Source organism: Hippocampus bargibanti, linkage group LG12 (assembly GCF_051943395.1).
Source record: "Hippocampus bargibanti isolate YZ-2025 linkage group LG12, ASM5194339v1, whole genome shotgun sequence".
Classification (NCBI taxonomy): domain Eukaryota; kingdom Metazoa; phylum Chordata; class Actinopteri; order Syngnathiformes; family Syngnathidae; genus Hippocampus; species Hippocampus bargibanti.
This window is the reverse complement of record NC_142745.1, coordinates 4,200,659-4,211,971: the sequence shown is the minus strand read 5'-3', so window position 1 is coordinate 4,211,971 and position 11,313 is coordinate 4,200,659. Positions and strand designations below refer to the sequence as shown.

General features: G+C 40.1%; 1 protein-coding gene and 1 long non-coding RNA gene across 3 annotated transcripts; one reads left to right on the top strand and one right to left on the bottom strand.

The window, feature by feature from the left end:
• Positions 1–390: 390 nt before the first annotated feature.
• mdm4 (MDM4 regulator of p53) lies at positions 391–10,661 on the bottom strand. 2 transcript variants are annotated; one of them, XM_089010663.1, is made up of 11 exons: positions 10,491–10,661; positions 9,813–9,983; positions 9,658–9,732; positions 9,249–9,382; positions 9,114–9,163; positions 8,733–8,797; positions 5,859–5,955; positions 5,620–5,780; positions 4,544–4,726; positions 4,310–4,378; positions 391–2,809 (listed from the first exon to the last, which is right to left on the bottom strand). In XM_089010663.1, exons 2-11 carry the CDS (start codon positions 9,882–9,884, stop codon positions 2,249–2,251), a joined length of 1,467 nt encoding a protein of 488 aa, XP_088866789.1. In that variant the 5' UTR covers positions 9,885–9,983; positions 10,491–10,661; the 3' UTR covers positions 391–2,248. The 2 variants fall into 2 exon arrangements, with proteins under 2 accessions (XP_088866789.1, XP_088866788.1); XM_089010662.1 differs by having other exon boundaries at positions 9,813–9,900; positions 10,491–10,660.
• On the top strand, positions 5,941–10,021 carry LOC148890057 (uncharacterized). The gene is made up of 2 exons (XR_016116683.1): positions 5,941–7,723; positions 9,830–10,021. It is a non-coding gene; the product is annotated as an uncharacterized LOC148890057 (long non-coding RNA).
• Positions 10,662–11,313: the final 652 nt, after the last annotated feature.

Sequence of the window (11,313 nt, the reverse complement as noted above, 5' to 3'; positions counted from 1 at the left end):
ATTAATTCACCATGCTGTCCCCTGTTAATATAATAATGAAGTATATGTCATAGTACCCATACCCATACTATACAATATCACCAATGTTAAAAAAAAAACATTTTATTTTGAAAATCTCACTTCTTTCGTTCTCGTTCGTAAGGTGGGGAGCGTCTGTACTCTTCGCACATGTGCATGTTTAGTCTCCGTATTTCTATTTGCGTGGTGTTTTTGCAATTTATCGTATTAATTGTATTTATGGATTTATTTATGTATCGATTTGTTTTACTCATACATTCAACTAATTGGAGTTAGCCAAAAACGACTGGCCACCTTAACGAAGTTTTATAACAACAATTGTTTGTGACTACTGCAGTTCAAAGTGAACACATTTCACACAGCAGACATTGATAAAGGTTGGCAAATATGTTTATTTGGTCAGAGAGACAACACGGAAAGCCACGTTCATATTTACGTAGAGACGCAAAGCTCATGTTGCTCACCGGTGCTTTTGTAATGATGATATCGTGGTCATCACAACAGACTTACATGCATCTACATTTGCTTTACGTTAGTGCTAATGTACAGCGTGTCACCACCACCGCCATCACGCAGGACTTGTCACCCCCCACAGGCAGAGAAATAAAGCACAGGCAGAGCCATCGAACAACTTCACTGAAGCCTGGTGCCATCTGTACAGCTAATGAAGAAGGCTTGACATCATCACTCAAAAAGTAATGTTAAGTGTGCGGTTGCATATTACAATCTTGCAAATAACGCGAAAAGCATGGAAAACAAAATGTGCTAATACGAATGGAAAATGCTCACATTGGCAGTGAAAAGCTCAAATCATCCCTCAATCTCCCTTTCGGCCTTTTTATTTGCTACAATATACATTGAGCCTACTTGAGCTGTAACTTTTGATGTTTTTTTTTAACAGAACAAGCGTAGGCTTTTACTTCAATTTAAAAGTAGCATAAATAAATTAAATACATTGTCACTTTATTGGAGGGTTGGTCCAACTAGGCCTCCTTGAGAGAAAACGTTAAAATGTGTCACATTTGTGTCACTTTATAAAGATTCATTTCTCCCCCTAAAAAGTACACCGACGACTGCAGTGCTGATATCAATTTGAGCAGTTACAGGACAACCGACGTCACTTTTTTGTTTTACAACTGACATCAGAAAAACGTTTTATAGCATCTAAAATAACCAAAACACGCAGTATGATATTTTTAGTCAAATGCAAAACACCAATACAAATGACTTAAAGTGTCCAAAATCTGCAATAAATTGAGCTGCGAATTGGGCATTTTCAGAAAGTCCCGCCCCCAGTTCATGTCGTCACGCCAAGACATCTTGCATTGCTTGTGAATCAAAACAATGGCTTCAGATTTGGAGAATATGCTTTCTTGTTACACATCCAGTTATGAATATGATTCAAATAGTTCCGAAGAGGAAAGCATGCATGTTTGCAATCGATTAAAGAATTTATTCCGTGCCATTTTGAGGCAACATTCGGGAAAAATGTCTCACCCAATAAGAGGCACAAAATGGCGACCTCCAGTGGGCACTGCGGCTTCCACAGGCTGATAAATTCCTTATATGGAGCTTGAATGCCCTCCTCTGGCGGCTTTTGGGTGCAACATGGTTCCCCGACCAAACAAACATCTAAAGCAAAATACATTGACGCGATGGAAGGACTGCTACAATGTGTCTTTTTTCGGTCAGGGGGCGGTCCTTTCGTGACGTCACGTACGGACTCGTCACCAACTCAAAAACAAGACTTCCTGAATATTCAGAGCGAGTCTTAAAATGTAAAATATAACTATATGCGGTTGAATCTTATTAAAATACGCTCAGTAGAAGTCATTTGAAGCCATTTTACAAATTATGGACACAACTTGTCCGGAGACGTCGGTTGTCCTTTAAACACGAATTGAGCATTCCCAATTTGTACACGAAGGGAGAGTTGAGGCAGATGATTGTAATAAGAGCATTGTGGTTTCATTCTTCAGCCTGGTCGTATCATTGACCCGCACAGCACATTGGGAGAAAAAAAAAAATCATTTTCTGGCAGCACCATTCAATGGATATAATCAATTTACAACAAGAGCACAAAAAAAATCATAAATAAATATATCTCTCAACTCTTATTGATCCCTTGTCTAGAAGGTGGCACCAAACAAACAAAATAAGACTCCGTCCATCCTTCAGAGGCGCCAAAGTGCTAAAATGAGATACACAGAGTGCATGCAAGCCATGGAATCTACACAACGAATATCTTGACAACTTTCTGGATAATCTGTCCGCAACCTGGGCAAGGAGCCCGGAATTTATGGAGCCTCCTGGCACACGGGAAGCAAGTGAGGAGATGGGCCGTGCGTCCGTGGATGATGTTGCCGTTGCGGGGTCGAACCCGACAAAGCTTGCACGGCTCCAGCAAGGCCTCCGGTTGGCATTCTACCTCCACCTCCATGCCCAGACTCTCCTGACTCTCCCCGCCCGACCCCTGCCCGTCTTTAGGGCCGGCGCGGCGTCGGGACATGGAGGCGGGCAGCAGCGGGCGGTCGGCGGTGGAGTGGGAGGGCAAAATGACCGGGTCAGAAACGGTGCGACTGCAGTCGGGGACGTCGATGCCCGCGTCGCTGTCGTCGTCATCCTCGGGGTGCGCGCTCAGGGAGCTGAAGGCCGGGATGTCGGGGACGGAGAGGGAGTGGGCCAGTCGGGGAACGTCTTTGTACCAGTTCCGACGCAGGGCCCAGCAACGGACGCAGTACTTCTGCAGAGGAGAGTTGTACTTCCTGCATTCGCTGCATTGCCACGCATCCTGGCGACAAGAAGGACAGTCCGAGGTCATCACACTTTGGCATTTTCATGATCGTGGTCTTTATTTACTTTTCAGCTCATTTTAATTCGTTTTTAGGTTTTCTTAATTTATAATAATCATCATAATCATAATACTATTAATACTAATAATAATAAATCATTTCTACGCTCCTTTCAAAACTCTCAAGGTCACTTTACAGTCACAGGATGACTTTTTCTGTGGGTGAGCAGCGGCAGCCACACGCGCCAGCGTTCACTAAACCCGGAAGTAACTCAAATAGATAGAAAGCTAGCTCGAAAAAGCTAGCTCCAAAGCTAGCTAGAAAACTAAATTTGTTGAACTGGAAAGTATAATAGCAGGAATTAAGATTTTGTACGCTGGCGATCGCCTACCACAGTTGGACGCCATCTTGTCTAAAGTTAAACGTGTGCTAATAATCATAATAATAATAATCCATTTCATTTCTAAGAATTATTTTACAGATATTTTTCTCAACAAGGCTTCATTTTGCTTTTGTTTATCGTTATGTATATATTTTTTTATTGTATTTAATGCCAAATTAGTAAAAATGTTGTTTTAAATTAAATTAAAAAAAACAGCAATAATAAAGACATAAACTCATTCAGTGCCATTCACAAATTTGTTCAGGTTTTGGTTTTTCTCACGGGGGTGCTGATAAAGCGCTGGTCAGACCTCTGGCAATGTTGCCTTTTGTCCATGTTCGCGCTTTGCTACAGCTTCAGTAGTTGTTAAAGCGCTATATAAATCAATACGTATGTATTGTATTTTGTACAGCCTCCCCCATTTCAAGCTCAGATAACTCCAGACCAATATAACTTAGGAATTAACTCTTTTTTTCTATGAAAGAAGAGTTTCTTACACTGAATTGAATGTTTATGTAGTCCTAAAACTCAATATACTGTGAGCCCTTTAATTTGAATGAAAATGACAATTATTATTACAGTAGTAGTATATAGTATTAGAAGTAGTAGTAAAATATCGATATAACCGGGACTATGATATATCCGACCCTGTTTGCATGTAATTTTCTCCGTGCGTGCATAGAAATAGTATCGATATAACCGGGACTATCGATATATCATATCGATATAACAGAACTGTATTATATATAGTAAAAAACCCTAAATACAATATTTGCACATCAGTGAATGAGTTTAATATATAAACAAATAAACTAAATATTATATATTAAATAAATAAATAAATAAATAAATAAAACGAATACATGAATGAATGAATGAATGAATGAATGAATGAATGAATGAATGAATGAATGAATGAATGAATGAATGACGGGCTTCGCACACTTCCTCAGTCAGTCTCGAGGCTGCGGGAATGATTTCAGCATGATAAATCACACATGCGCGCACAAAATGTATTTTCCTCTTAATTTTAGGTATTTCATGAGTTTTCATAAGGATGAAAGTCAGTCAAAGTGAGGCTCGAGACAAAGAGACAAAAAAAAGTATTTATACAAACCTGTGTGGAAATCTCAGTGTCTGTGTCATCACTCAGACACTGAGAATCTTCCTCCGGCTCCGCCTGCATCTGAACGCAAAACAATCCCATCAATTGATCTGTAAAAACTCCCGATTGTAAATTCCACCGCGATTGACTGAAAACCGCTCGCAACTTGGCCAGCTTGATCGCCTTGTCGGCCGCCAAATGGCAAATTCAATCAAGATCGACCTGTTTTTTTTTAGCCTCGCTCACCTCTCGATCCCCCTTCTCCTCCTTTGCCCCTCCATCCTCCTCATCAAGCGGTGTTTCTCCTTCGCCTGCGCTTCTCTCTTCCAGCGCAGCGTCCTTCATCTCCACGCTCACTTGCTCACTTTCACCCTCCGTCAAAAACCATATGTCGTCCGTGGTGTCCGACACGATGGCCGTGTCCTCTTCCTGCGCAGGAGACAGCGGATACATCAGTCAAACCAACAACTGTTTGTCAATTAAAGGACAACCGACATCACTTTTTTGTTTCCTAACTCACATCAGAAAAATGTTTTATAGCACATAAAACACCCCAAACACGCTGATATTTTTAGTCAAATGCAAAATACCAATAATAATGACTTAAAGTGTCTAAAATCTGCAAAAAAAAATGAACCCGGAAGTGGCCAGTTTCAGAAGGCCCCGCCCCCTTGTTCGGGGTGTCACCCCAAGACGTCTTGCCTTGCTGGAGAATCAAAAAATGGCTTCAGTTTCGGAGAATATGCTTTCTTGTTACTCATCCAGTTATGAATATGATTCAAATAGTTCTGAAGAGGAAAGCATACATTGCAATTGATTAAATAATTTATTCCGTGCCATTTTGAGGCAACATTGAGGGGAAATGTAGCACCAAAAAAAGAGGCAGAAAAAGGCGACAAAGCTCCATGTAAGGAATTAATCAGCCCGTTTCCACAGGCTGATTAATTCCTAACACGGAGCTTTGTCGCCCTCTTCTGCCTCTTTTTGGTGCAACACAAAGTTTTCAGACCAAACAAGTACAGCAAAATGCATTGACGTGATGGAAGGACTGTTACAATGTGTCCTTTTTTTTCAGTCAGGGGCGTTCCTTCAGTGACGTAACGTGAGGACTTGTCCCCAACTCAAAAACAAGACTTCCTGAATATTCCGCGTGAGTCTTAAAATGTGAAATATAGCAATATGCGGTAGAATCTTTGTAAAATACGCTCAGTAGAAGTCATTTGAAGCCATTTTACAAATTATAGACACAACTTTTCCAGAGACGTTGGTTGTCCTTTAAAAGAAAACAGCTGAAAAAGACAAACGTGACATGGGTTACTTACTTGGTTGGTGTGAATATCCGTAGACCCGTTGCTCCGCCGGCTGTAGTTACTGCGGAGATTGCCCAAAAACCACCAGGGCAAGCCAGAGAGGTCCCAGTCATCAAGAGTGACATCTAATTTGGGTCGTTTGCAGGCAGAGCGAGGCAAACCTTCAAGGGAGTCTTGAATGTGGTTGCAAAAAATAAATACATTTTAGAGCTTTGAACAGTATACGAGTATGGTTCGGAGCTTTTGTTTACCGTCATCAGGCTCTCGAGGTCTTCTCTGGGAGCAGGTCGGCAGGGGAGGCCTGTCACTGGCATCCTCCAGCCCTGCTTTCACCATACCCCCAAAGATCTACAGGGGGCAGAAAAAAAAACCATTAGACCACATAGCCGCAACTGGTTTACTTGGAGGATTCGCAGCTCCTTGTCAAGATGGCCTCTTGTTTAAGGGGCCCGAGGAAACAGTAAGAAGGGTGGGGGCATTTATGGATGAATGACAGAATGAAAGAAAACAGAGCTATTTCATTTATTTTCACACAAATGCTATTGACCACCTACAGTCACCTATTTGTCTTTTTTTGTATTTTCAATAATGGTGTATGAGAGCCATACGGAAACAATATATTGATAACGGAGAGACACACTGAAAGAATAAAGTTGCAATTTTATGAGGATCCTAATTTTTCAAGAGTTAAAAATATATGAAGGTCAAAGCTCATTTTTGTGTTGATGTGAAAAATAATATTTGAGATGTTACACAACTGAAACAATCTCATCAAGTTGTAGCTTTCCCAAAGTATGAAACAATATTTAGAAAATCAACATCAAATTATTGTTAATAACGGGAATTTGAAGCGGTTGGGGAAACTTCTGACAAACCCTACTTAGCAGATTTTTGTCTATCGCAGGTGGTCCTGGTCCACATTAAAGGACAACCGACGTCTCCGGACAAGTTGTGTCCACAATTTGTAAAATGGCTTCAAATGACTTCTACTGGGCGTATTTTACTAAGATTCCACCGCATATTGGTATATTTTACGTTTTAAGACTTGCGCTGAATATTCCGGAAGTCTTGTTTTTGAGTTGGTGATGAGTCCTCACGTCACAGAAGGAACGCCCCTGACCGAGAAAGGACACACAATGCATTTTGCGGTACTTTGTTTGGTCTGAAAACTTCGTGTTGATGGCGAAATTAGAAGGAAAACACATAAATAACGCGATGGTGAATCGTTGTGTGTTGCACCAAGACTACTATTTGATATTCGCTGACAAATTCCAAGGTGAAAAATCAACCAATTTCCAACTGAGCTCTGGCGCCATCTTCTGCATTTTCTGGGTCACTACACATCAGTCTTGATGCCTCAAAATGACCCGGAAGACCTTCTTTAATCGATTGCAAACATTTAAGCTTTCCTCTTAAGAACTATTTGAATCACATACATAACTGGATGTGTGACAAGAAAGCATCTTGTCTGAATCTGAAGCCAATGTTTTGAATCTCGAGCAAGGCAAGACGTCTTGGCGTGACGTCACGAACTGGGGGCGGGCCTTTCTGAAAATGCCCAATTCGCAGCTCCATTTTTTGCAGATTTAACACACTTTAAGTCATTTTTATTGGTGTTTAGCATTTGACTAAAAATATCAGTATTGGGTATTTTAGATGCTATAAAACGTTTTTCTAATGTCAGTTAGGAAACAAAAAAATGGTGTCGGTTGTCCTTTAAGCAGTTTCCAAAGAGGAAATGAGAGAAGGGGAAACAATACATGAAGAGGGTGACAAGAGAAGACGTTCGGGGGAGGTGCTCATTTGGCCTTTTTTTTTTTTTTTTTTTTGATTGGGAGCTACGATCCTCCATTTTGAAGCAGAGAACTCTGAGACAGACAGAGAAAGTGACTCTGTCCCCCCATCCAAAGTGGAGCCGGTGGGGCGCACCAAAGAGGCGAACCCTTTCCACCAAGCTAGACCGAGGATGAGGCTGTACAGAGACGGTGCCACTCTGTACAAAAAGGACACCAAAGACGGCAGCCCCTACCGCCTCATCTCACTACACACCAACTGACAGGGGAGATTCAAATATTCTCTTTTGGCATCTAGTTCATCCCTGTGGAAAATTTGAGAGGTAAAACTTCTTAATTTGGGTGATACCGTATACATTTTGTCATTGGTGTGGCAGAAACATCACTTGGATATTTTAATCACGAATTGAAACTAAAACAAAATGGCAGTGTCCCAAATTGGACAAAAATGGGTGGATAATTATATTCTGTTTGATTTTTAATCCACAAATGTATTAACCAGAACCAGAAGATTGTGTTTAGAATAGGGAAATATATAAAAATTTGCAGTTTTTTTTACTTGACTGCTTTAATTAAATTTATTATGGGAGAGGTGAAAAAAATATGGTTTTGAAAATATGAGGATTCTGATGCAATATCATTCGTAGTCCACAAGGCAAAAACTATTCTAAGCTACAGTATCTTAGCAACTGTGCTGCACACTTTAGCATTTTGGATTTTAAAAATGTGTGAAAACAAAGACTCAATTAAAATGGAGTGAGAGTAAAGTCAAACTTCTGCATTCTAAACTCTTGTAAAGCCTCTGAGTGTGATAAAAAGCGCTTTTAAAGTACCGTACTTTCCGGACTATATCCGGTTTATAAGGCGCAGGTTCAATGAATAACATATTTTAAAATGTTTTCCCATATATAAGGTGCCCCGTCACGGAATGCCATATTTTGATTTTTTTCCATATATAAGGTGCACCCGATTATAAAGCGCATGATCAGCTTTTGAAAAAAAAAAAGAAGGCTTTCAGGTGCACCTTATAGTGCGCAAAATACGGTAAATGTGTTATTATGATTGAAATTAAAATGTATCTTCTATTTACTTTGGTTTTTAAATTGGTATCATTTTGCCAAAGAGAGCTGGTCAAGCTGAACGGCAATATTTGCTCCAGATTTGCCAACTCAAGACTTCAAAAGCATGACCAGGAAATAGCCAAAAAGCATTAAAAAAACATCAATCACCCTTGTCAGTATAACATATTTTTACTCAGTTTGCTAGTTGTGTGTAGTAAGGCGAGAAAGGTTGGGGGCTCCGTTTCTTCTAAGCACCATGTTTCAGTTTTACCTGACCACGATCTTCCACTCCGCCCTCAACACACTCAGGGCCCACAGAAAGATTCTCTGCAGCGTCTGCATTTCAGATAAGACACAGTAACAGAAACAAGAACACCACTCTCTCTCTCTCACTAAGGCCTTTGTTTTTGGTGATTTGTGACAATGGCTCAAAATGTTGTTTATTCTTCTATTCTGATCCTCATAAGACACACATCCGTCACAAACACACTCTTAGACTATGGTGAATATGGTTGTGAAATAACCAGAATTAGTCCTCGGGATCTAAATTTTGCATCATTTAAAATATTTAGTTTAAAATTCAAAGCAAAGGAAAAAGACATCAGCAATAAGACAATGAGAGTTCAGCATTTGACATGTCTGTGTCACTTACCAGCACCATCGAGTATGATGACATATTTTTTGAGCATTTCATACACCGGGCTGTCAAAAAAAAGCCACAATAATTAGGGAAAAAGACATAATTACTAATAGCTACATTTTGAACAAATACATGTTGTTGTTTTACCTTGGGTTCTTCACAGAGAAGCTCTCCACTTCCAGCAGCTCTCCCAAAGGGTCATCCTGGCAATGGACAATGTGCTGCCTTTGTTTGTCATAGAGCTGCTTTCCCATAATGTACTGGCCCAAGTAATGCATTACCTACACACATCCCAAAACATTATAGACACAAATACACAAGCAGATACAATGGAAACTCACTTGCTGTAACACTCAGAAAAAGTTCAGTTGAACCAAAACGTATTGTAAAAATAATGCCTTGCGGTGTCATCCAACGGATATTTCGAAGTAGAACTACTAAATGTATCAGCATTGAGAGTTTTCAAGTTTGGAGGTGCCCCTTTCTTGGTCACTTTGTATGAGTAAATTGTATTTAGTAGTTGGTATCTGTGCTACCCATTTACTTGACAGCTCACCTCTTTGAGTGTGAAGACGTCCTCCTGGGCTCCAGCAATGCGCAGTATTTGCAAGAGGGGAGCTTTGGGTTGAACCTGGAATTATTTTGATATATTATATATATGTGTGCAAAGTAAATAGATTTTTTTAAATTGAAGTTGTTAATCCAATGTACCTGATTTCCTTCCCCAGGCGATACCCTGCATGGTGTGCCTGGGGCGGAAGCCTGGGCCAATATGGAGCTCATAGTCAACTCTGAATCACTGAATTGAAAATTGGGTAGACGTGAGCACGGCGATTCACGTCATGCAGACAAGGTCAACTCGTTCCCAGAAATGGATAATCTCTTATGAAAGCAAAATAAACAGACTCTTGAAACTTGAATGCTAGTAATGTCGCCCCTGTTGATGTCCAACATGAACGAAATACACAAATGCCATTTAATTACACTATTTGAGAAACAAAGAAAAAATACTAGATACTGTCTTTTTTTTATCTTTTCTAAATTACAGAGTTTGAAGATGACCGAACGGCCGCTTTTTCCCCCCACAGAGAATACATGATTATTAAACATGCGGCTGTATATTAAAAGCGAATAACATGAACAATGGTCGGACAAGCAGAGATAACGTTAAACAATAGTCCACGATTTCTCGTGCGATATATGAAAAAATACATAGCAAATCACCAAATGCAAGTTAAAAACGACACTAAGCGATTGTTGCATTGTTAGAACGGCGTCATTTTTGACTAGTTAACATTCTGCCCCACATTATTAGTCTGCGTGTAGTGTAGCTAACCCACAGTCTTCTGTCTTTCCTAAATAAATGTGTGTTTTCAAAAATTATCTCACCGGAATTCACTGGCATCACTTTAACGTCGTTACTTTGCTCCATAAGCGTTGTTGGTTTTCGACGAATATTGACATTTTGGGGTTAAAATGTTAAATACCAATTCTGGGTTCAGACTCGAGCTAGGTGGTAGCTAATCACTTAGCTTCGCTACATTTCAAACTGAACATTTCTACAAGAACTGTTACGCTAAAACAGTAGCGCCGGCTAGTGTTCAGGAGGCACAATTATGTTGGCTCTCAAACGGGTTGCTGTTGCGGCACGCTTGTGATGTTATGCGGATCGCAAATGGAATAACTTCCAACAGAAGTCAAATCTGTCCCAAATGTAAAAGCTACCAGAATAAAAAAAATATTAAATGGAGCCCCATACATTGGAGTAACGTTTTGTTAAGCCTTTTTAAATTGTCCAAAATATTCTTGCATTTTATGTTACTTTAGTCATCTGCTTTTTATTTATTTTTGCATTGGTTCTAAATGAATTTAATTATTTGTCAGTAAACACTTGAATGTTACCCTTTCAATTTCAAGATTTGAGTTGCACCTTCACGGACTCAAGACGGCTTTTGAACTCTCGCGAGGCTTGAATTCACAAATGAACGTTGACTATAACGCAACTATAAATGCAAGAACTGTTACGCTGAGAAAGTAGCGCCGCCTAGTGTTCAGGAGGCACAATTAGTTACGTTCGCTTGTGCTGTTACGCGGGTCGAAATGGAAAAACTTCCAACAGAAGTAAAATCTGTCCCAAATGTAAATGCTAAGAGAAAAAAAAAACTATTGTATGGAGCTCTGTATCTTGGAGTAGGGTACTGCCAAGCCTCCA

What these genes read in the sequence shown, in the direction of transcription:
- mdm4 (XM_089010663.1), bottom strand. Translation starts at nt 9,884, where the DNA reads ATGAGCTCCATATTGGCCCAGGCTTCCGCCCCAGGCACACCATGCAGG. An exon ending in CATCATACTCGATGGTGCTG is followed by an intron (nt 8,798 to 9,113) that starts GTAAGTGACACA and finishes TCTGAAATGCAG; the next exon opens with ACGCTGCAGAGAATCTTTCT. An exon ending in AGGAGAAGGGGGATCGAGAG is followed by an intron (nt 4,379 to 4,543) that starts GTGAGCGAGGCT and finishes TTTTGCGTTCAG; the next exon opens with ATGCAGGCGGAGCCGGAGGA.